This window comes from Hyla sarda, unplaced genomic scaffold, assembly GCF_029499605.1.
Source record: "Hyla sarda isolate aHylSar1 unplaced genomic scaffold, aHylSar1.hap1 scaffold_88, whole genome shotgun sequence".
Lineage (NCBI taxonomy): Eukaryota > Metazoa > Chordata > Amphibia > Anura > Hylidae > Hyla > Hyla sarda.
Window position 1 is genome coordinate 516757 of NW_026610908.1, and position 25810 is coordinate 542566.

Here is a 25810-nt window from a genome sequence, read left to right on the forward strand (position 1 = left end):
GGGCTAAGACCCTTGTCAAGGCCATCCTGGAGAAAACGCAGTATTGCAGAAAGAGGAGGATCTGAGGTAACTACCTCTTTCGTTGCACACCATTGAAGGAAAATCTTCTTTATCCTGGAGTAAACCTTGTTTGTAGACTCTGCTCTAGAGTGTGCAATAGTTCTCAAGACCTCCGCAGGAAGCCCACTCCTTAGTAGGGTCCTGTCAATCTCCAGGCTGTCAGATTGAGTCTCCTCAGATCTAGGCAGGAGCCTGTGTTGTGAGACACAAGGTTCTGCACGTGGGGAAGCCTCCAATAACACCCCTGACTCATCCTCATGAGTTGGGTGAACCAAGACCTCTTCGGCCAGAATGGGATGATGGCAATCACTGAGGTCTGGTCTTGCCTGACTTTCATCAATACCCTGGGTATCATGGAAAGTGGAGGGAATATGTAGGCCAGCCTGAACCTCCATGGGATGGACAGAGCGTCTATCGCCACCGGATTGTCCTCCTTGTAAAGGGAACAAAACTTGCTCACTTTGGCATTCAGCCGGGTTGCCATGAGGTCTATTTCTGGTGTACCCCACTTCAGGGTTATCCTCCTGAAGATCTTCTCGTTGAGAGACCATTCTCCCTGGACTGCAAGCCTGCGACTTAGACGATCTGCCACTACGTTGAGATCCCCCTTGATGTGGACAGCAACAAGGTGGGATAGGTTGAGCTCTGCCCACGATAGAATAAGTCCGGTCTCCCTGAGGAGCACTTGGGACTTTGTGCCACCCTGTCTGTTGATATAAGCCACTACAGTGGTGTTGTCTGACCGGACTCTTATTGCTTTCCCTAAGATATGGGGAGCAAAGTGGAGGAGCGCAAGACGAACTGCTCTCAGTTCTCTCATGTTGGATGAGAGTAACCTTTCCTGAGGGGTCCAGGTACCCTGAACCGGATGGTCGTCCAGATGGGCTCCCCACCCTAGAAGGGAGGCGTCCGTGGTCAGAGTGATCCACAGAGGTTGAATCAAGGACTTCCCATCTGTCAGGTTTGTCCACCACCTGAGAGAGGCACGGACTTCGGACGACAGGGTGCATTTTTTGTCCAACCCACTGGGGTTGCAATTCCAGGCAGTCAAGACCTGATCTTGGAGAGGTCGGAGGTGCCACAGGGCCCAGGGGACTGCTTCTGCAGACGCTGACATGTGGCCCAACATCTTCATTAGAGTTCTGATGGGCACTCTGCGAGGTACCGACAAAAACTCTGCGGCTCTTATGACGCGCTCTCTCCTTTCTGGGGTGAGAGACAGCGTCATCCGAGAGGAGTCTAGGACAAACCCCAGGAACCTTCTTGAGGTAGATGGAATGATCTCGGATTTTTCCCAATTTATGAGCCACCCTAGGTGTTGAAGAAAATCCAGGGTCAGTTGAAGATGAGCTTGAAGAATGTCTAGAGTTGCGGCTTTTAAAAGCCAGTCGTCTAGATAAGGAACAATCTCTAGGCCTTTTAGTCTTAGAGCAGAGACAACTGGAGCCACCACCTTTGTGAAGGTGTGGGGAGCGGAGGTAATGCCGAACGGTAGAACAGCAAATTGGAAATGCCTTACCATACCTTTTATGGTGATGGCGATTCTTAAGAACTTCCTGTGGGCAGGAAATATAGGGACATGAAGGTATGCATCCTTCAAGTCTATAGTGACCATGAGATCTTGTGGGTTCAGGATACTGACCACCGAGCGAATGGTTTCCATTCTGAACCGCCTTTTCCTTATAAATCGGTTTAGGTAGCGCAGGTCTATTATCATGCGCCAGTCGCCATTTGGTTTGGGAACCAAAAATATTGGGGAGTAGACGCCAGATCCTCTTTGATCTGGGGGAACTTCTTCCAAAGCTTGCTTTTCCAAGTATTGGAGAACTGAGGTTTCTATGACAGCCTGTTTTAGCTGAGGAAGTAACTTTGTTAAGACAAACTTCCTTGGGGGAGGGGAGGTAAATTCTATCCTGTACCCCGACTGAATAACCTTCAGAACCCAGGGATCCTGGATTTCTTGCATCCAGGTTGTAAGGAATAAACTTAAACGTCCTCCTACTGGAGGAGGATGGGCAGATAGATTCTCTGCAACAAACACTTGAGGGGAAGGGAGAGGGAAAACGTTGGTGGATGTCAGTGGAGAGTCATAGCTCGGCCTTCCGGTCTTTACCGCGGCCGCGACCTCCACCACGTTTTTGAAAGGACTGACGTCTCTGGGATCTAGGAGGGCCCTGGGACTTCCCCCCTCTTGCTCTACCTTTACCCCGAAAGGCCTGAACAGGAAGGCACCTGCCTTTTTTGTCAGCATAACCTTCCATTATGCGATCCAGCTCAGAACCAAATAGCCAAGTAGGCTCGAAAGGCATCCCACACAAGTTAAACTTGGAGGTGTTGTCCGCTACCCAAGGGCGTAACCACAAGGGACGTCTGCTAGCAGAAGCGAGTGCCATGGACTTGGCAGCTAGCTTAAGGTTTTGCTGGGAGGCCTCGCAGAGGAAGTCTATACCAAGGAGGAGTGTCTTGAAGCTGTCCAAGATGTCTTCCCTGGGGACATTGTTGTCAATCTCAGTCTGTATGCGCTCCACACGCTCCTTCACGAAGTCAGACACTTCTCCCGAGGCAATAGCCACAGAGGCAGACGCTGATGCTGCCGAATATGTCCGTCTGAGAAGGGAATCCACCTTCCTATCAAGCGGGTCCTGGAGGTTGCTTCCATCATCCGCGGGAACCAAGACTCTCTTGGACAGTTTATTTACTGCCATATCAACCTTAGGAGGTGGCATCCAGGAATCAGATTCCGCGTCCGAGAGAGGGTACATCAATTTGAAGGTACGAGTGACAAGCGCAGGTTTATCTGGGTGCTTCCACTCAGCCTTCATCATCTTTTTGCGTGCATCATTCACCTTGAAAACCCAAGGTTCTCTAGAGGTGGATGCAGAGGCTTCCCCTTGGTCAACATCCTGGTCCCTTGACCGGATGGACCTAAGTAATCTCTGCGTCTTTTCCGCAGGGAAAAGAGGCGGAAACATCTTCACCTCAACAGGCTGTTCAGACTGTACAGATGACCTCTGGTCCAATACATCGACCGACATAACGGATTCTTCCGCCACAGAAGGAGGAGTGGATTCAGTTCTAGCTCTTTTGGGAACAAGAGCACTCTTAATTTCAGATATGGAATTTCCCATAAACTCCTTCATCCAGTTGAACATGTCCTGGACAGTAGGTTCAGCTGGATTAGAGGGTGGACGGCAACCGGGACACCTGTTATATTCGTAAGCGTCCGGAAGCGGAGTGCCGCAATTGGCGCAAGTTAGATGGCGTTTTTTTGGCGCTAGCCTTACGACCACCAGAGTGTGGGTCACTAGAGGAAGGAGTAGACATGACTCTGGAAAGAAAGAAAATAAGTTAGGGATAATAAATAAAATTATTATCGCCCTAACGCCAAATAGAGAGGGAGAGATACCTATAATGCAGATAGGAGCTCTAACCACTAATGCTAGGCTTGTAAATAGGACTAGCTATGATGGCAGCAGAGACTGAATGAAGGTCTCAGCTGTCTTTATATGGGAAGGGGCCCGGAAGCCCTGCCCCCTTCAGAGAAAGACCAGCCTGCAATAGGCTGAAACACCCGGAAGGGAATTTTAATAAAAATTATCCACTGAGCCCTTCCCTAACTAGGAAAGGGCTCACGCCTGAATTTTCACCTAAATATAAAACTTAAAAGGCAGCGCAAAGCGCTGAAGAAAGTGAGGCCGGGACCGGAAGTCGTCAGATGACGTACTTCCGGTCCACGGCTCGCACAGTGTAATGGAGGCGAGCGTGCGCCGGGACACGTGGGACGCCAGGCGGGTAAGAAAAAACCTGCGGCGGCATCCCTAATGCTATGAGGGATCACCGGATCCCTATAGCAACATAAAATAGTCAAAACAAATAGTTTTAAGATAAACCAGGCCGGAGGCCCAGATAATATAAAAAGAAAAAAACAGGGGGCAGTTGAAAAAGGTACTGCGCCCCAAAAATATCTCCCCAATACAGGGGAGACATCCAGGCAGGCTCCAAAGGAGCCTGCACCGTCCTGCTGTCCTTACACAGGACAGAAAAAAAGCAAGATGGCCTAGGGGAGGAGGCCTTTTATGGGGGGGGCTAATTAATTTAAATTGCTTGGGCGGAATTAAAAATCCCACCGTCCTGCCAGCTTCACAGGGGCAGAACACCCCACTTCACCACTTGTGCTGCTGTTTAGGACGTAAGGGAATGCTTGTTTTCCCAAATATTTAACATTTTTAAAAAGGGTAATAGCAGAAAATATCCCCCAAAATTTGAAGCCCAATTTCTCCCGAGTACGGCAATACCCCATATGTGTCCCTAAACTGTTGCCTTGAAATACGACAGGGCTCCAAAGTGAGAGCGCCATGCGCATTTGAGGCCTAAATTAGGGATTGCATAGGGGTGGACATAGGGGAATTCTACGCCAGTGATTCCCAAACAGGGTGCCTCCAGCTGTTGTAAAACTCCCAGCATGCCTGGACAGTCAGTGGCTATCTGGCAATACTGGGAGTAGTTGTTTTGCAACAGCTGGAGGCTCCGTTCTGGAAACAGTGGCGTACCAGACGTTTTTCATTTTTATTGGGGAGGGGAGGGGGGCTGTGTAGGGGTATGTGTATATGTAGTGTTTTTTACTTTTTATTTTATTGTGTGTTAGTGTAGTGTTTTTAGGGTACAGTCACATGGGCGGGGGTTCACAGTAGTTTCTCGCTGGCAGTTTGAGCAGCGGCAGAAAATTTGCTGCGGCTCAAACTTGCAGCCGGATACTTACTGTAATCCTCCGCCCATGTGAGTGTACCCCGTACGTTCATATTGGGGGGGGGGGGAACATCCAGCTGTTGCAAAACTACAACTCCCAGCATGTACGGTCTATCAGTGCATGCTGGGAGTTGTAGTTTTGCAACCGCTGGAGGCTCCGTTTTGGAAACAGTGACGTACCAGACGTTTTTCATTTTTATTGGGGAGGGGGGCTGTGTAGGGGTATGTGTATATGTAGTGTTTTTTACTTTTTATTTTATTTTGTGTTAGTGTAGTGTAGTGATTTAGGGTACAGTCGCACGGGCGGGGGGTTCACAGTAGTTTCTCGCTGGCAGTTTGAGCAGCGGCAGAAAATTTGCTGCAGCTCAAACTTGCAGCCGGATACTTACTGTAATCCTCCGCCCATGTGAGTGTACCCCGTACGTTCATATTGGGGGGGGGGGACATCCAGCTGTTGCAAAACTACAACTCCCAGCATGTACGGTCTATCAGTGCATGCTGGGAGTTGTAGTTTTGCAACAGCTGGAGACACACAGGTTGTGAAACACCGAGTTTGGTAACAAACTCAGTGTTTTGCAACCAGTGTGCCTTCAGCTGTTGCAAAAGCTACAACCCCCAGCATGTACGGACAGCGGAAGGGCATGCTGGGTCTTGTAGTTATAAATAGCCAAAAACAAAGAGACCCACAATACTAATATTATTTCAAAAAGTATAACAATCTTTATTAGACAATAAAAAACTGTTTTTAAAAAATTAGAAAAAGGCAAAGGATGACCTTACACAGGAGACAACAGGTGCCAGTGGGCCTGGTATGGGTAATGTGGGTATTCAATCAAGAGTATACATAATATAAGGCTAGCGTAGCTGCATGTTTACAATATCGTAACAATAGGTATAATATCTAACATACATTGAGGTAACATAGGAAGCATTGTTACCTCAATGTATGTTAGATATTATACCTATTGTTACGATATTGTAAACATGCAGCTACGCTAGCCTTATATTATGTATACTCTTGATTGAATACCCACATTACCCATACCAGGCCCACTGGCACCTGTTGTCTCCTGTGTAAGGTCATCCTTTGCCTTTTTCTAATTTTTTAAAAACTGTTTTTTATTGTCTAATAAAGATTGTTATACTTTTTGAAATAATATTAGTATTGTGGGTCTCTTTGTTTTTGGCTATTTATTGGTACCCCCGGGACCTACATACGGCACATATTGTTTTGCCGTTTTTGTTGTTCGGCTAAATTGTCTTGTAGTTATGCAACAGCCGGGGGCATACTACATTGGCTGGGGATGCTGGGGATTGTAGTTATGCAACAGCTGGAGACACACTGGTTTACTACTTAACTCAGTGTGCCTTCAGCTGTTGCAAAACTACAACTCTCAGCAGTCACCGACAGCCAACGGGCATGCTGGGAGTTGTAGTTATGCAACCACCAGATGCACCACTACAACTCCCAGCATGCACTTTAGCTGATTGTGCAAGCTGGGAGTTGTAGTTACACAACAGCTGAAGGTACACTTTTCCATAGAAAGAATGTGCCTCCAGCTGTTGCAAAACTACAAGTCCCAGCATGCCCATAAGGGCATGCTGGGAGTTGTGGTGGTCTGCCTCCTGCTGTTGCATAACTACAGCTCCCAGCATGCCCTTGGTGCATGCTGGGAGCTGTTGCTAAGCAACAGCAGGAGGCTGTCACTCACCTCCAACGATCCACACTGCAGGTCAGTCCCTCACCACCGCCGTCGCTCCTGGGGCCCCGATCCCAACAGGGGCGCCGGGGATCGGGGTCCCCAGCACCCGGGGTCGTCTTCCCGCACCCGCTCACGTCCTCCGGAAGAGGGGCGGAACGGGTTGTGGGAGTGACACCCGCAGCAGGCACCCTGATTGGTCGGCCGGTAATCCGGCCGACGAATCAGGGCGATCGTGAGGTGGCACCAGTGCCACCTCACTCCTGCAGGCTCTGGCTGTTCGGGGCCGTCTCTGACGGCCCCGATCAGCCAGTAATTCCGGGTCATCGGGTCACTGGAGACCTGATTGACCCGGAATCCGCCGCAGATCGCTGGACTGAATTGACCCCCCTGGGCGATATGCCGGGATGCTTGCTGAACGATTTCAGCAGGCATCCGGCCCCGGCTCCCCTCCGGCTAGCGGTGGGGGCCGGAAATGCTCAGGGCGTATCCATACGCCCTCGGTCCTTAAGGACTTGGAAACGGGGGCGTATGGATACGCCCTATGTCCTTAAGGGGTTAAGACCCAGGGTGTGATGACGTATGCATACGTCATGGGTCCTGAAGAGGTTAAGCTGTGGGCAAAACTCCTTTCCCTCCGCATCAAAAAATTACTCCCCCACCTAATAGGAGAGGAGCAGGCCGGCTTCGTACCAGGTAGAGAAAGCCGTACCAACACTGAAAAGCTCTTGCAGGCTATCTCTCAGGCACAGCTCTCTGGACGGCCTCTGGCTCTTCTTGGAGTAGACGCCGAGAAGGCCTTTGACAGAGTTGATTGGCAATTCATGGAGGCGACCCTAAGGAAGTTTTAGTTTCCAGACTGGTTTATTTCTGCAATTATGTCCCTATACTCTCCCCCCTCCGCTTCCCTACTGGTAAATGACTCCATCTCACCCCCCTTACACATAAAAAACGGCACCAGGCAGGGCTGCCCCCTGTTCCCGACTCTGTTCATCCTTGTGATGGAGACATTGCTGCAGAGGGTGCGCCAGTGGTCAGGTCTCAGTGGATTCCACACACCGAGCGCCAAAATGAAAGTGCTGGCATTTGCTGACGACCTTTTGTTCCTATTGGCGAGCCCTCTGGAGGACCTACCCCCCCTGGTTCAACTATTTGACGACTTCGGTGCAGTTTCCAACTTCAAGGTGAATGTATCGAAGTCGGAACTATTGAACATTACCTTGCCCCCTAGAACATCCCGGCTGCTCCGCTCTCAATCTGATTTTAAATGTCAGATACGCATATTAAATACCTGGGAGTACATATCACCGCACAAACTGCCTCTTTATACGATGCTAACTTTGCTCCATTATTGACAGACATCAAAAATATTCTGGAGGAATATGATTTGCCCCTGATCTCTTGGTTAGGTAGACGCAATGTCATCCAATGTTATGTCCTCCCCAAAATCACATACAAACTCACCATGGTTCCCATAGCAATTCCTGATCGCTTTTTCATTGCAATTAGAAGGCTTTTTTCCGGATTCGTATGGAAGCGAAAAAGGGCCCGCATGTCACATACACTGCTCACCCGCCTGAGGTCGGAGGGGGGCATCGGGCTGCCGGATGTCCGTGACCTTTATAGGGGGATTCAGCTCCAGCGATGGGTATGGTACACCCACCCATCTCATGCGCCGTGTGGTTTGACTCTCCCCCAGGCGCCTGCTGATGCTGACCCACTAGCGGATGTCTGGTTGCCCCCTGCGTCCCACGCCAAATATAATGCAAAAAGCAATCATTTATTAATTGAGGGCATTATCTCCTCCTGGTCCTTTCTCTCGCCTTTCCTCTCCCCTGGAATTTCTCCTCTTCTTCCTTCGCATTTTATTCCTGTGGTCGTGGGGATGGATTCACCCACCTTTACTCCTTTGTGGAGGAGGTTATCAGGGGTTCCAGTCTCGCAGTTGTTCTCTGACGGTGGGATTCCGGCCGCAGGGGATATATGCCAACTATTCCCTGAGGTAAATCTGACCTTCCTGCACCTAAACCATATCGTCTTATGCTGTACTGCTTTCGCCAAAAAACATTTGCCCCTCAGAGCACTTACTGAATTTGAAAGCTTCTTGCTTTCCACAGGGGATAGGCCATGGAGGCTTACTGACTCGAAATTAGCCTGGAGGCGGGCGAGGCCTCGGGGAAGGCTGGGTTACCTGGCCTCGTGGGAGACGAGCTTCAGCTCCCCCTGAGTGACATGGAGGTGGATCGTATTCTCTCCTTCACGATCGGCCCTTCCAGATGTGTCCGTCTGCAAGAAAATCACTTTAAGATCCTCTCCCACTGGTACAAGGTGCATGAGTTCCTACATGCCCACGGTCTCGCCCCCTCCGGTCTATGCTGGAGATGCAAAGCCCAGGTAGGCACACACTCACATGTCTGGTGGCATTGCCCCAGCATAGCCTTGTTCTGGAAGGAGGTGGAGGCCAAGCTGGCCGACATTACTGGTACCACTATTCAACTCACACCGGAATCGGTCCTGCTGGGGTGCCCCTCCATCTCCTATACCCCCGCATCCAACACTCTGATCTCCCAACTTCTGGCGGCTGCTAAGTCACTGATTCCCTTACACTGGTTGCAAACCTCGCTCCCCTCAATGCAGGATTGGTACACCAAAATTTCCCAGATCTGCAGGTTTGAGGTAATGTCCAGTCGTGTAAATAGATCCTATGACTCATTCCTCAAGACCTGGCAGCCTTGGCTAGACTCCCCCTATTCCTCATGAGACTCCATGGCTGCTGAGGCCCGCCCTCTCCCCTCATCCCCCCCTTTACCCCCCCCCCTTAGGCTCTCTGCCCTTATCCCCCCGCCCTACTCACCCCACCCTCATCTTCCTCTTTTACCCTCTTTCCACCCTGACCTCCTATTCCTTCTCTCTCGCTTACCTTCTTCTCTTCATTCACTTACAGCCCCCCCCCCTTTTTCCCTTCCCCCTCACTCAGCTACTGCCTACTACCCCATCCCCCATTTACCCAACCCTTCTGCTCACTTATCCCCACCTGAAATTGATTGCCGCTTATAGTGGCATTACTCCAGCTTCTCCCTCTCCCCCCCCCCCCCTACACTTAACCTTCTCGCTCATCATATTTGTCCCCCTTTCTCCCCGCCCCCCCCGAGATGCTGTGATTTCATGTCGTCCCCCTCCCCATGTGTCAGGTTAACAGAAATTGTGTATACTATTTCTCATTTGTTGTTCTGTTTTGTTTTGAATTGCAAAAACTGAGCATACTACAAACACCCCACCTGCGAGTGGACTTCATTCCCTTTTGTCTTTTTCGCTCAATAAAAATGATAGTTGAAAAAAAAAAATACATCAGATGAGTCCCACAAGAGAAAGATTATCTAGACCTTCGAGACCCCTCAAGTTTCAGATGAAGAGGAGGAGATGGAGCAGGTCTGCGAGAGCCTTCAAGCTTCAGATGGAGAGGAGGAGATGGAGCAGGCCCAAGTGGAACAGGTCCAAGAGGAGCAAGTCCAAGCTCAGTCTATGGAGGAGCTGCTGCAGGACCCAGAAGTCAAGAAAATCCTAGACACTCCGGCCAACGACGAGTTCTTGGAAGGGCGCTATGAGAAGCCACAGGAGCTGACAGGCGCCAGAGAAGAGGACCCGCCCGACCAGAGTGGTAACTAGTATCTGAACTAACCTCTCTTTTTATTCCCATGGCTGATCTCAACATCTTCTGCATTAATGTGAGGAGTATTAGAGCTAGGTTTAGATTTCAGACTGTCCTTAAGTTCTTAGATTCTCAGAGGTGTGATGTTTAAATCCTGCAGGAATGTGCTTTGTCTGCTTCTAGGTCTTACAAACATCTGGCCAGGCAGTGGCCTCACCGCCCTTTCTACTGGTCTGGTGGGGGTGACAGTAGGTCTGCGGGGGTGGCCATCCTGATCAGGGGAGGCAACTTTGCACTTGATTCCGTCCGGGAGCTCGTCTGTGTCAGACTTCTTGTCGCAGACGGTTCCTGGGCGGGTGAGCTCGTGCGGCTCATCAACGTGTTTGCCTCCCCTGAGAGGGATGTCTGACTGGAGGTTCTCCAGGCCCTGCGGGCTGAGCTCGCCACCACTAGGGCAGTAGTGTTGGGTGGTGACTTCAACTGCCCCATTGAGGTAGACGGGCGCAGTTCTGGCACATCCGCCAACCTGGACGTGACGTCTAAGCTGTTGATTGAGATGATGACAGAGGCATCCTTGCAGGACGTTGGTGGGTCCATCAGGAACGGCTCCGTAAACTATACGTGGAGCCGCCCCGATGGCTCGCTCCGTTCTTGGATAGACTTCATCTTCACTTCGAGAGCAGTCAGAATGGTCCCCTGCTTCTTCTCTGACCACAGGGCCATTCGATTCTGGGGGACTCTGGGCCATGGATTCCCACCTGGCCCAGGCTCCTGGAAGTTGAATTGTGCCCTGTTGGAGCAGAGGGAGGTCATGGAGGAACTTAGGGATGCGTACCTTGTATGGCGTAATGACAAATGTCTGTTTAACTGCATCAGTGATTGGTGGGAATATGTTAAAGTCGAGTTCCGCTGTTTCTTTCAGGCAAAAGGCAGACAACAGGCGTGTGCGAAGAAGTGGGACTTCAGGAAGCTGCAGCGCGAGCTGCGGTCCCTGCAGGACCTGCTCCAGTGTGGCTGGGACATCAGGGAGGAGCTGGAGGAGACCAAAAAGAGCTTGAAAAGGCACTTTGAGGAGGAATCCAAGCGAATCGTCTTTCGTTCCAAGGTGGAGAACCTGGAGAAGGGTGAGAAGTGTAACTCTTTCTTTTTCAGGAAGCTCCATGCTGGCCACACGCCCCTGACTGAGCTACGAGGTGAGACCGGACACATGAGAAGGGGCAAGGAGGAGGTAGTGGGGGTTGTCTCCGACTTCTACAGCAACCTCTACGCCCCCAAGTCATCCGACCCCGAAGCCGCCGAGGGGTTCCTGTCAGGTATCACTAACGTGGTTGATCCCGCAGGTGCGGCAGCTATGGACGATCCCTTGACAGTGGGGGAGCTGCTCTCTGCCGCTAAATCCTTTAAGCCTGGAAGGACCCCGGGCAGTGACGGTCTCCCGGCCGAGCTCTATGTAGTGCTGGGTGACCTGATCTGTCCGGACCTGTTGGAGGTGTACGTGGAGATGGTGGTGGGGGGCAGAATGCCTCAGTCGTTGAGGGAGGGGATGATCACGATCTTGTATAAGCGGAAGGGGGAGAGATGTGACCTGAAAAACTGGCGTCCCATCTTTCTCCTGAACGTGGACTACAAGATCCTTGCCAAGGTGCTGGCCAACAGGTTGAAATCTGTCATCGGGCAGATCGTCTATCCGAACCAGACCTGCGGCATTCCTGGTCGCAGGATTGCTGACAGCCTTGCCCTTGTGAGAGACACGGTCCATTACATCCAGGACAGCGGTGGCCACGCCGCCCTGGTCAGCTTAGATCAGGAGAAGGCGTTCGACCGTGTCTCCCACGCATTCATTGGCAGGGCTTTGCGCAGGCTAGGTCTGGGGAAGATGTGTTGCTCTTTTGTTAACGTCATGTATTTTGATATTTACAGCACGGTGTTGGTGAATAGCTGGAAGACTAACCCCTTTCCCATCCTTTCAGGGGTTAGACAAGGCTGCCCTCTTTCACCTCTTCTTTTTGTTTGTGTTATAGAGCTCTTCGCTGAGACTATCCGGCAGAATGGATAGATCAGAGGGATCACCGCACCAGGACCAGATCGCTACGAGGTGAAATGCTCGCTCTACATGGACGACATGACCGTCTTCTGCGCTGACCAGCGTTCGGTGACTGCACTCGTCCAGACCTGCGAGGACTTCGGCAGAGGACCGACTAGGAAAGATGAACTCTAAAATCGGACTGTAGAGCTCCAGAAAGCTCACGATTGAAGGCAAGGCACTTGTCCTGCAGAGTGAAGTTTTGCCTGTGCTCCAGTATACCGCACAGGCCTGGCCTCCCCATACCACCATTTGCAAGGCCATCAACCGGACAGTGTTTTGCTTCATATGGGGCAAAATGGACAGAGTCATACCCCATCCTCAGTCTCCTCATCACCTCATACACCACCCCCAAGCCCCCCCCTGTACCCCATCCTCAGTCTCCTGATACACCGCCACTCAGCCCCCCAGTACCCTATCCTCAGTCTCCTCATCACCTCATACACCACCACCCAGCCCCCCCCTCATACCCTATACTCAGTCTCCTCATCACCTCATACATTACCACCCAGCCCACCCAGTACCCCATTCTCATTCTCATCATCACCTCATACACCACCACCCAACCCCCCAGTACCCCATTTTCAGCCTCCTCATCACCTCATACACCACAACCCAGGCCCCCTGCACCCCGTCCTCATTCTCATCATACACCACCTTCCATGCCCCCCCCCCCCGTACCCCATCCTCAGTCTCCTGATATACCGCCACTCAGCCCCCCAGTACCATATCCTCAGTCTCCTCATCATGTCATACACCACCACCCAGCCCCCCCCTCATACCATATACTCAGTCTCCTCATCACCTAATACATTACCACCCAGCCCACCCAGTACCCCATTCTCATTTTCATCATCACCTCATACACCACCACCCAACCCCCCTGCACCCCCTGCACCCCATCCTCAGTCTCCTGATATACCGCCACTCAGCCCCCCAGTACCCTATCCTCAGTCTCCTCATCACCTCATACACCACCACCCAGCCCCCCCCCTCATACCCTATACTCAGTCTCCTCATCACCTCATACATTACCACCCAGCCCACCCAGTACCCCTTCCTCATTCTCATCATACACCACCTCCCATGCCCCCCCGTACCCCATCCTCAGTCTCCTGATATACCGCCACTCAGCCCCCCAGTACCATATCCTCAGTCTCCTCATCACGTCATACACCACCACCCAGCCCCCCCCTTCATACCCTATACTCAGTCTCCTCATCACCTCATACATTACCACCCAGCCCACCCAGTACCCCATTCTCATTCTCATCATCACCTCATACACCACCACCCAACCCCCCTGCACCCCATCCTCAGTCTCCTCATGACCTCATACACCACCACCCAGCCCCCCCAGTACCCCATCCTCAGTCTCCTCATCACCTCATACACCAAACCCAGCCCCCCCTGCACCCCATCCTCCTTCTCATCATACACCACCTCCAAGCCCCCCGTACCCCATCATCAGTCTCCTCATCACCTCATACACCGCCACCAAGCCCCCCGTACCCTATCCTTAGTCTCCTCATCACCTCATACATCACAACCCTGCCGCCCCCCGTACCCTATCCTCAGTCTCCTCATAACCTCATACACCACCACCCAGCCCCCCCTGCACCCCATCCTCAGTCTCCTCATACACCACCACCCAGCCCCCCCCCCCCCCCCAGTACCCCATCCTCATCACCTCATACACCACAACCCAGGCCCCCTGCACCCGGTCCTCATTCTCATCATACACCACCTCCCATGCCCCCCCCCCCGTATCCCATCCTCAGTCTCCTCATACACCGCCACCCAGCCCCCCAGTACCCCAACCTCAGTCTCCTCATCACCTCATACACCACCTCCCAGCCCCCCCATACCCCATCCTCAGTCTCCTCATCACCTCATACACCACCTCCAAGCCCCCCCTGTACCCCATCCTCAGTCTCCTGATACACCGCCACTCAGCCCCCCAGTACCCTATCCTCAGACTCCTCATCACCTCATACACCACCACCCAGCCCCCCCCCTCATACCCTATACTCAGTCTCCTCATCACCTCATACATTACCACCCAGCCCACCCAGTACCCCATTCTCATTCTCATCATCACCTCATACACCACCACCCAGCCCCACCATACCCCATCCTTAGTCTCCTCATCACCTCATACACCACCACCCAACCCCCCCAGTACCCCATTCTCAGCCTCCTCATCACCTCATACACCACAACCCAGGCCCCCTGCACCCCGTCCTCATTCTCATCATACACCACCTCCCATGCCCCCCCCCGTACCGCATCCTCAGTCTCCTGATATACCGCCACTCAGTCCCCCAGTACCATATCCTCAGTCTCCTCATCACGTCATACACCACCACCAAGCCCCCCCCTCATACCCTATACTCAGTCTCCTCATCACCTCATACATTACCACCCAGCCCACCCAGTACCCCATTCTCATTCTCATCATCACCTCATACACCACCACCCAACCCCCCTGCACCCCATCCTCAGTCTCCTGATATACCGCCACTCAGCCCCCCAGTACCATATCCTCAGTCTCCTCATCACGTCATACACCACCTCCCAGCCCCCCCTGTACCCCATCCTCAGTCTCCTCATCACCTCATACACCACCTCCCAGCCCCCCATACCCCATCCTCAGTCTCAACATCACATCATGCACCACCTCCCAGCCCCCCCTGTACCCCATCCTCAGTCTCCTGATACACCGCCACTCAGCCCCCCAGTACCCTATCCTCAGTCTCCTCATCACCTCATACATTGCCACCCAGTACCCCATTCTCATTCTCATCATCACCTCATACACCACCACCCAGCCCCCCCATACCCCATCCTCAGTCTCCTCATCACCTCATACACCACCACCCAACCCCCCTGCACCCCATCCTCAGTCTCCTCATGACCTCATACACCACCACCCAGCCCCCCCAGTACCCCATCCTCAGTCTCCTCATACACCAAACCCAGCCCCCCTGCACCCCATCCTCCTTCTCATCATACACCACCTCCAAGCCCCCCCGTACCCCATCAGTCTCCTCATCACCTCATACACCGCCACCAAGCCCCCCATACCCTATCCTTAGTCTCCTCATCACCTCATACATCACAACCCAACCGCCCCCCGTACCCTATCCTCAGTCTTCTCATAACCTCATACACCACCACCCAGCTCCCCCCTGCACCCCATCCTCAGTTTCCTCATACACCACCACCAAGCCCCCCCCCCCAGTACCCCAACCTCAGCCTCCTCATCACCTCATACACCACAACCCAGGCCCCCTGCACCCCGTCCTCATTCTCATCATACACCACCTCCCATGCCCCCCCCCCCGTATCCCATCCTCAGTCTCCTCATACATTACCACCCAGCCCACCCAGTACCCCATTCTCAGTCTCATCATCACCTCATACACCACCACCCAGCCCCCCCATACCCCATCCTCAGTCTCCTCATCACCTCATACACCACCACCCAGCCCCCCCATACCCCATCCTCAGTCTCCTCATCACCTCATACACCACCACCCAGCCCCCCCATACCCCATCCTCAGTCTCCTCATCACCTCATACACCACCACCCAACCCCCCTGCACCCCATCCTCAGTCTCCTCATGACCTCATACACCGCCACCCAGCCCCCCCGTACCCCATTCTCAGTCTCCTCATCACCTCATTTACCACCACCAAGCCCCCCTGTACCCTATCTTTAGTCTTCTCATTACCTCATACACCACCACACAGCCCCCCCAGTACCCCATCCTCAGTCTCCTCATCCCCTCATATACCACCACCCAGCCCCCCATACTGCATTCTCAGTCTCCTCATCACCTCATACACCACAACCCAGCCCCCCTGCACCCCATCCTCATTCTCCTCATACACCACCACCCAGCCCCCCCTGTAACCTATCCTCAGTCTCCTCATCACCTCATACACCACCACCCAGCCCCCCCCCCGTACCCTATCCTCAGTCTCCTTATCACCTCATACACCGCCACCAACCCCCCCCCCCCCCCCCGTACCCTATCCTTAGTCTTCTCTTCACCTCATACATCACAACCCAGCCAACCCGTACCCTATCCTCAGTCTCCTCATCACCTCACACTGGCGTGACACCAACCTAATGGGGTGACACCAAGATGCTCCGCAGCACCCACCCATGTCATTAAAAGGAGAAGTTGTTAAGTTAGGGACTCACTTGAATCAGGTGACCGTGAAGTGACGAGTTGGCTTGTACAGTTTGAGTGAAATGTATAGTAACACTTGATTGTTCTATTGCTTCTCAGCACAAGTATGAAAATTACAATGTATGACATGTGAATGTGCAGCCATCACTTCCCCTCCCCCTTAAACTTGGACCCCCCCCAAAAAAAAAAAAAATAATAATAATAAATAATCATTTTTAAACTTTTTATTTTACTTTTTTTTGTTTATTTCACCCTATAATTTTCTCTTTTTTTTGGCTTTGCTGTAGACTTAGTAGTAAAATGAAGGATGCCATTACAAAGTGTAGTTGGTCTCACAAATAACAAGCCTTCATATGGGTCTGTAGATGAAACATTGACAGAGATATAGATTTTTTTTTTTTTTTTTTTGTGAAAAGTTAAAAGAGAAAACAAATATATAAAAAAAAATACAACATCATTGAGGGGTTAATGTAAAAAGGAGATTGGAAAAAAAAATTGTAACAAAAAATACATATTTCTATTAAACACTATTACAATCAAATTAATTAAGGGCTAAAATTATAGCAGAATGAGAAAAGAAACTTGGCCAAAATTAGTAACTTTATATTGAACTTCGCTGAAATCTGCTCTGCGGCAACTAGATGGCAGAAGACACTGTTCAACACTTTTCCTTTCTCGCCTGAATCCCTAGAAGAGGCTGCACTGTACTTTGTCCCCACCTAGTGGTAAGGCTGAAGAATGTAAAGACTATTCAAAAGTTTTTTTCTTGTACTGTGTTCAGCTACCACAACATGGCAGTAAATAGTTTTCTATGTAACCCAATATATTATACCGTATAGGAGACCGATCGTAGGAACGAGCCCCGGCAGGAGATGACATTTAGGAATGAGAGTGAAAAGACCAATTAATCAAAGTAACATCAATGAACTTAATAGAACTAAATAGGATGATTGACGCTACAAAGAGAACATTTGGATGTAATTAATTAAGAGTTCGTTAGTATCTAATTTCATGGGTAAATATAAGTCAATGACGATGTAGGATGAGAATGAACGGAGGCAATATGTGAGAGATCAGAATGGACATAGAATGGTGACTGCAGTGTAATTATATATAATATATACAGTCCCAGCCATTACACACCGCAGTCTCCGTACAGATATAAAACAAGAAACAGAACATGTGGACACTAAAGAGTTAACACTGTACGGAGCTATAGTCCTGATACATAGTATCGATTGGCTGATACCGGAGCTTTGGTGATTTCTCTCCTCTTCCTCTATATAAGAACAGGAGATGTCAGGACGGGCCCTGGTGATTATTCCCGGTCACTGTATACGGAGAGTGCCGGCATCCGCAGCCTGAGAATGAGCCGCCTGAACGTGAGATCACATAACACGGGACAATTGTCTTCTCTCCCAGAGCGGAGAATTACAGGGTGAGCGGGAAATTCAAAATCACCAACGATTCTGTATTCAGCCAATCAAAAGAGAAGGGGAGGGGCCGGTAATGTAAATTCAGTAAAAGGAAACGCCCATGTTGACGTCATCTTGTTGAAGTTCTCCTTCTGGTCCGCACATGTGCTATATAAGCTAGGACTCCGCGCCTCAAACGTTGTTCATTCAATTCTCAACCAGCAGGATGTCGGGACGCGGCAAAGGAGGAAAAGGTCTCGGTAAGGGCGGAGCCAAGCGGCACAGGAAGGTGCTCCGTGATAACATCCAGGGCATCACTAAGCCTGCAATCCGCCGTCTAGCTCGCAGGGGAGGTGTGAAGCGTATCTCCGGCCTCATCTATGAAGAGACTCGCGGTGTCCTGAAGGTTTTCCTGGAGAACGTCATCCGTGACGCCGTCACCTACACCGAGCACGCCAAGAGGAAGACCGTCACCGCTATGGACGTCGTGTACGCCCTCAAGCGCCAGGGCCGCACTCTTTACGGCTTCGGAGGTTAATTCTGCTTCTACTCGGCTCCATCTCATCAACCCAAAGGCTCTTCTCAGAGCCGCCCACATGTTCTATAGAAAAGCTAAAATTCTGTGTTTACACTGCTTTGTGTTATCGGAAATCTGTCGTAGTGTATTGTCCTTGTCTGTACAATAATCGTGGTTAAGATATAGAAGCTGCATATTGAAGAGGAAACCCGATTTTGGGATTTGCAAGGATCTTATCTCAATGGCCCGAGCTGTGGCTCCGGTATATGGTGCTCAAAGTGTTTAGTTTAGTAGCTCCATAGTTTCCTTTGCTGTAAATATAGATCGGCCGATGTGTTCAGTGATGGGGGAACTAGTAGCAGATCAGGTGGGAGATGTGATTCTATACAGAGCGATGAATATAATAGATGTGGAGACTCCTTCCCCTAAACATGTGGAGGGACCGTAGTATAACATTACATGGCCCAGATTATGATCGCTGCCCGGGAGTTCTGTACTAACACTGTACAATGCGGAGAATACATTACTAGCCGACACCCGCTTCCCTCCTCTTTCTCGCCGGATCATGTTCTATATTGCGGCATCTCTCCTCTCCTGGCGGCCCGAAGACTCCCGAAGCCCGGTCAGAGGTGACAGCTCCTGCCCCGCAGCTCCAACAAAGAGATATAATTCAGGATCCTGGCGATAAATATGTCACTCCTCACCCTAATATACAAACCTTCTACATTACATCACTTTATGTTATATCGAGGACAATGCAGATGCATTTATTTGTTCTAGATCCCCTTAGGACACTTATATCTGGTATAGGATAAGCAGGGTGTATAAGAGCAGCTGAAATTATTGTGCTGTTATTATAAGTTTTAGTCACCATCCACAGTTGTATCTATTTGCGCCTCTGTAATTTGTATCAGCACCTGGGAAATACTTGTTACTATTTGGTAACATGTAAAGATTAGAATACAAAGCTCTCACCACCAGGTGTCGCTATTGTAACACAATGTATCTGATCTGTATAAACTAACGATTTATACTGCTGCGATAGACGATCTATGGATAGATATAAGGAAACAATTAATTTACCAGAGATTTGGGGGTTAATGTAACCCTTTAGTTAATAGGTTGTGCACATGGCGTTTTATCCATCTGGAGAATTATTGGGCTTATTTCTTGTAAACGTAATATAAAGCCAATGCAGCCCCGAATGGAGACTAAATATGGGGGCGCTCTACTATAGTGCACCGTGTAAGCGTATATAGGGATTGGGACTAGTGAAGCAGAGAGCGCTCCGGGGACTGAAGGGGAAACAGAGCATAAATAACGAGGGACAATGAAGGGTTAACTTTGTAGGTGGAGCAATAACCCCGATAGTTTACGCTCATTGGAGATTGACTTTCTCGCTTTGTCTCGTCCCTGTACACGTGATTACATTACTGTCTTTGTCGCGGGGAAAGGCTGGCTGCACCTCAAAATCCATATGTAGAAACTGTACCCGTCCCCCTAAGTGAGGGTAGCGGGGATGGAGTGAGGAGGAAACTGTCCTTGTGCTGAGGGTCACATTCTGCTATAGGAAGTTTTCTGGTAGTTATTTTTTTTTTTTTTTTTTATATAAAAGTGAAGGTGTCCAATCCCTCTCATACTGTTAATGAAAGAAACTCATCAGTTCTACTATAACCCCGTATAAAGAACATGTCATAAGAAATCTAATCCTTATCAGACAAGATCAGCGGTGCCAGCTCTGTAGGAGACAATGTGGTGGCTCTTAGAAGAGCCTTTGGTGTTCGGGATGGTCTGGGATAAGCGGTGATCACTTGCTCTTGGCCGCTTTGCTGCTCTCGGTCTTCTTGGGCAGCAGCACGGCCTGGATGTTGGGCAGGACGCCTCCCTGGGCGATGGTCACCCCACCCAGCAGCTTGTTCAGCTCCTCGTCATTGCGCACGGCCAGCTGCAGGTGACGGGGGATGATGCGGGTCTTCTTGTTGTCCCGGGCGGCATTACCGGCCAATTCCAGGATCTCAGCGGTTAAATACTCCAGCACAGCGGCCAGGTAGACCGGAGCACCGGCGCCCACCCTCTCGGCGTAGTTCCCTTTGCGGAGAAGCCTGTGCACACGACCGACGGGGAACTGGAGTCCTGCCCGGGATGAGCGGGTCTTGGCCTTAGCCCGAACCTTCCCTCCTTGTTTGCCGCGTCCAGACATGACAACTTATTTCAGAATAATGTGATCATTCCCACACGTTCTGCTGGCTTTATAGTTCTCAGCTCCGCCCTCCGGCTCCTGTGATTGGGTAGATTTGAATCCGGCTAATGAAACTGGAATTGAAGACTCTCCAATAGGCGGCACTGGGCGGGGCGTATGACAGCACTGAGGTCACATGATTTGCTCTTCCAGTAGAGCAAGAGGCTGACGGCATTGCTCTTTTGCATGGGCTGCCTATAAATACGGCTGCAGAGGGAGTAAGCGACATCATTATCCTCTTTGTTTAAGTTAGGAATTCTTGAGATTGATAATCATGCCTGATCCCGCCAAGTCTGCACCAGCGCCCAAGAAAGGCTCCAAGAAAGCCGTGACCAAGACTCAGAAAAAGGACGGCAAGAAGCGGAGGAAGACCAGGAAGGAAAGCTATGCCATCTACGTGTACAAGGTGCTCAAGCAGGTCCACCCTGACACCGGCATCTCCTCCAAGGCCATGGGCATCATGAACTCCTTTGTCAACGATATCTTCGAGCGCATCGCAGGGGAAGCCTCCCGCCTGGCTCACTACAACAAGCGCTCCACCATCACCTCCCGGGAGATCCAGACCGCCGTGCGCCTGCTGCTGCCTGGAGAGCTGGCCAAGCACGCCGTGTCCGAGGGCACCAAGGCCGTCACCAAGTACACCAGCGCCAAGTAACCTGCTCCGCCTCCTGCTGTCACCCCAAAGGCTCTTCTAAGAGCCGCCACATTGTCTATAATAGAGCTGGGGCTTCTCCTGTCTGTATTCCCCGTATTCTCTTCTGTATATGTGGCCGCTATTCTGTCAGTACAGTCTATTGAGACTATATATATTCTGCTCCGGGATCGGGTGAGATCAGAGCGGCGGCTGCGGTTCTCACTGACTGCAGGATGTATATTCTCCTGTGGTGGAGCGGGGGGCGCTGTAGATCAGTTCTCCGTAGTTAACCCATTGCCCGATCTGTCTTGTGATCAGTATCTCCTCCACCAGATTCCCCGATTATTTCTTCTATAATCTCCGCGGTCCTGATCGATCACACAGCCTTACTGGAGTGGATTGTTGCGGTAACGCTATAAATCCTAATTTACTGACCGGGGAATCTATTGATCGGAATCGCCGGGGTTTATAATGAGACGCGCATCCTGCTGCCATAATCTTTGTGCACTGACTAGGGGGTACAATAGAGAAACAAGGATGATGAGGGTAGTAGTCAGACACTGAATCAGGCTCTACATCTCGGGGAGATCTCTCCATTGTTATCGGGTCTGGGGGAAGCGGGAAATTCAAATCCTGAACATCCTGTGATCAGCCAATGAGCATTAGGCATCGGACGGGACCGCGCGCACGGCTCATTGTTAACCCTTTAGCGGCATGTGCACTACAATAATGAGACAATTACAACGCTCAGGGCTATAGCTCCCCAAATGTCACCGACTGATGGAGATATAACAATGTATCCGGGCGCAGGGATAAAGATCCATAATAGACGATACCATCAGCTCCAAATCTGCCCCTATTAGTCTGTGTAAACCAGATTAACATGCACCTGCCAGGGGTGAGTGGCGGGGACCGGTACCTCTCCCCGCTCATGATGCTGGATGATATGTATAGTTATTAAGCTGAGGAATAATTGGCGGACATGTAGTGTTATACATATTGGGAGTTTCCCGCTCATTTCTACAATTATTTCTCCGGAATCATTGCCAAAACTTTATACAGGAATTGTTAGAGGAACAGTCAGTGATCACCGGGACTCCGATTCTCGCTGTTCCCGCTGGGTAGTAGAACATAGCGCTATCATAGTCCGGTGTATGGGGGTTTGTGCCGCTATCACAGTCCGGGACATCAGTGAGGATCGGTATCACAGGGAGAAGCGCACACTGCGCCAGCCTGCAACGTGCTGAGGAGTGATATAGAGGAACCTGCATCTACACTAGAATAAAGCCGCAGCAATTTAGTTCGGTGTGAACTGCTCCATTAATTAACTTACAGGTGCTATAGAGCGAAGACTCGTCTATCCAGTGGTATCCGGATAAGACGCATTTATATCCCGTTATCAGGAGATCTGCATCCTCTATAACACGGACTCTTTAGGGAGATAGTGATTTGGTGGGGGAGGGAAGTAATGAAATCTGGAGGAGGGGAAGAATGATGTAGATGGTGAGGGCAGTAGTCAGAACATTTAGTGGAAATCTCCCGGGGCAGATAGTCTGCCGGTATTTCCCGCTCCTTCTCTGATTAAGTTAGAATTGAGGGAAAAAAAACACCGCAACCACCAAAGCACAACACCGACCACACAACCACTCAGTAGGGAAGACACAAGGAATTGTAGCCTTTCTATAGAACATGTGGGCGGCTCTGAGAAGAGCCTTTGGGGGGAGGAGATGATTTCAGGATTAGAATTAACCTCCAAAGCCGTAGAGAGTGCGGCCCTGGCGCTTGAGGGCGTACACCACGTCCATAGCGGTGACGGTCTTCCTCTTGGCGTGCTCGGTGTAGGTGACGGCGTCACGGATGACGTTCTCCAGGAAGACTTTCAGGACACCGCGAGTCTCTTCATAGATGAGGCCGGAGATGCGCTTCACACCTCCCCTGCGAGCTAGACGGCGGATGGCAGGCTTGGTGATGCCCTGGATGTTATCCCGGAGCACCTTCCTGTGCCGCTTGGCTCCGCCCTTACCGAGACCTTTCCCTCCTTTACCGCGTCCCGACATCCTGCTGATTGAGAATAGAATGAATTATGTCTGAGGAGCGGAGTCCTGGTTTATATAGCACATGGCGGACCAGACGGAGAACTCAAACAAGATGACGTCATCATGGGCGTTTCCTTTAATAATTTACATTCCCGGCCCCTCCCCTTCTCTTTTGATTGGCTGAACACAAAAGCTTAGTTGATTTTGAATTTCCCGCTCACCCTGTAATTCTCCGCTCTGGGAGAGAAGACAATTGTCCCGTGTTATGTGATCTCATATACAGGCGGCTCCTTCTCAGGCTGCGGATGCCGGCACTCTCCGTATACAGTCACCGGGAATAAGCACCAATGAGGGGGCTCCTGTTATTACATGGATGAGGAGGAGAAAAGAAAAAATCCCCAAAGCTCCGTTATCATCCGATCGGTACTAAGTATCAGAGCTATAGATCCGTACATTAACTCTTTAGTGTCCACATTTTCTGTTCCTTGTTTTATTTTCATTATATCAGTCAAAGACATTAATTCACAGCTGTAAGGAGACTGCGGTGTCCAATGGCTGGGACCACTGACGGGGACATCACTGACAGGGACATCTGTGTATCTCAGTGATTATCGGGGCCGCCAAGATTCTACAAGGAAACGAGTCCTATAGGGATGGACGGGACCTAATAATCTGTGCTCGGGGCACAGCAGGTACCGCAAGTCTCTACAATGTAACGAAACCGCAGTCATCTCTGTGGAAGAAAAAGCCGCTCATCACATCAGCTCTATGTCTGAAGCTTCATCCCCCATAGACCCCTGGTCACACCCAGCAGATTATTACAACAATCCAGCTCTGCACCGTAATAGCAAAGTCAGGGACCGGACTATTACTGAGCTACTCTGTTATTAGCGATATATTCACACGATCAAGCGTTAATTCCAAATCTAGATGGATAAGATTACATTCCAGAAGTTCTCCGGCCGAAGTCTTCATGAAGGACGGACACTGGGATCTCTCCACACTGGTATAGAAGATCAGATATCCCAATGTATAACGCAGAATAAGAATCGCTTTATTCTAGAAAAAAACAACTAATAGAGGAGACGTTTGCTGTTCACACTAAGCGCTTTATTAGGTCTAAACATCCCTTGAATGCTGAGGGGTTAAATTGTTTATAAAACAATCGCTAAGACTCCGGTCAGAGTTCTCATTGGACGATATTTTACAGCAGAGTAAGATCATATACAATAACTATTTACATAAAATAACGATAAAAGGAAAAATGTAATAAAAAGTCTGATTCAATGTGGAAAAGATCAATAGAAATCCAGGCCGAACGGGAAGCGAAGCGGGACTGAGTTATGAGACCAGCAGTGAGATCAGATCTCATGTATCTCTCGTGGTTAAAGGGTTAACGTTGTGATTGTTGATCAGTAGATGTTATTAGAATGTAATCATTTATAGAATAATGAGGTGACCGCAAAAGAAACAGAATTAGCGGGAACATGATATCTAGTAATGTGATTGCAGTAAACTGACAGTAGATGTCGCTGTTGCACAATGAACAGAAAACAGGACTGAACACTCCCTTAGCCTAGATTCTATATATTGATGACTAGTGTTGCTCGCGAATATTCGCAATTCGAATATTTTTCGCGAATATAGCGCTATATATTCGTAATTACGAATATTCTTTTTTTTTTTTTATTATTTTTTTTTTTTTTGTCTTCACAGTACACATCACAGTGATCACCCCTCTCTGCTTCCAGCTTGTGTGGTGTAAAGAAGGCTGAATATGCGAAAAGTAGCATATGCCAATTTTCGCATGTGCGAATTTTCTTGTGTGCTAACTTTGTATTTGCGAATATTCACATATGCTAATTTTCGCTTACGTGTATATTCGCATATGCGAAAATAAACCGAGAATATAACGAATATTCGAATATTCAAAAAGATGTGACAAATATTCGTCCATATATTCGCGAATATTAGCGAATTCGAATATGGCCTATGCCGCTCAACACTATTGATGACTTTATCTACCTATCTATATATGCAGTGACCCCCCGACCTACTATGGCCCGACATATGATCAAATTGACATATGATGCTTTTTTTATGTCGGGGCCATCGCATTAAGTGCTCTCCGGCAGCGCAAAATGCTTAAGCTGCTGCCGGATTGCAGCTTAATGTTCCTCGTGTGGTGCGGTAAGTATTACTTACCCCTCCACGATGCTCCAGGGCGCCCTCTGGGTCCAGCGCTGGTCTTCCGGTGTCTTCTCGGCCCTCTCCAATGACGTCAATACGCTGCTGCGCACGCCATCCAATAGGAATGGCGTACTCAGCGGCGTAATGAAATCGCTACGCAGGCCTAGTAAGGCCTTGCGGAAGACAGCAGAGGACCGGAGAAGACTGCGGAGAAGACCAGGAGAGGACTGGAGAAGACAGCGGAGAACACCAGGAGAGGACCGGAGAAGACCAGGAGAGGACTGGAGAAGACAGCGGAGAAGACCAGGAGAGGACCGGAGAAGACAGCGGAGAAGACCA

General features: G+C 50.2%; 3 protein-coding genes across 3 annotated transcripts; 2 read left to right on the forward strand and 1 right to left on the reverse strand.

The window, feature by feature from the left end:
• The first annotated feature begins 18047 nt into the window (after positions 1-18047).
• On the forward strand, positions 18048-18416 carry LOC130348356 (histone H4). The gene has a single exon (XM_056554758.1). It carries the CDS (start codon positions 18082-18084, stop codon positions 18391-18393), a length of 312 nt encoding a protein of 103 aa, XP_056410733.1. The 5' UTR covers positions 18048-18081; the 3' UTR covers positions 18394-18416.
• A 2242-nt stretch (positions 18417-20658) lies between these two features.
• Positions 20659-21376, forward strand: LOC130348349 (histone H2B 1.1). The gene has a single exon (XM_056554752.1). The coding sequence runs from the start codon at positions 20886-20888 to the stop codon at positions 21264-21266; it is 381 nt and encodes a 126-aa protein (XP_056410727.1). The 5' UTR covers positions 20659-20885; the 3' UTR covers positions 21267-21376.
• Positions 21377-22829: 1453 nt separating this feature from the next.
• On the reverse strand, positions 22830-24711 carry LOC130348354 (histone H4). The gene has a single exon (XM_056554756.1). It carries the CDS (start codon positions 23300-23302, stop codon positions 22991-22993), a length of 312 nt encoding a protein of 103 aa, XP_056410731.1. The 5' UTR covers positions 23303-24711; the 3' UTR covers positions 22830-22990.
• Between the last annotated feature and the right edge of the window lie 1099 nt (positions 24712-25810).

Excerpts from the sequence above, each read along its gene's own strand:
- LOC130348356 (XM_056554758.1), top strand. The coding sequence starts at position 18,082 with ATGTCGGGACGCGGCAAAGGAGGAAAAGGTCTCGGTAAGGGCGGAGCC.
- LOC130348349 (XM_056554752.1), top strand. The coding sequence starts at position 20,886 with ATGCCTGATCCCGCCAAGTCTGCACCAGCGCCCAAGAAAGGCTCCAAG.
- LOC130348354 (XM_056554756.1), bottom strand. The coding sequence starts at position 23,302 with ATGTCGGGACGCGGTAAAGGAGGGAAAGGTCTCGGTAAGGGCGGAGCC.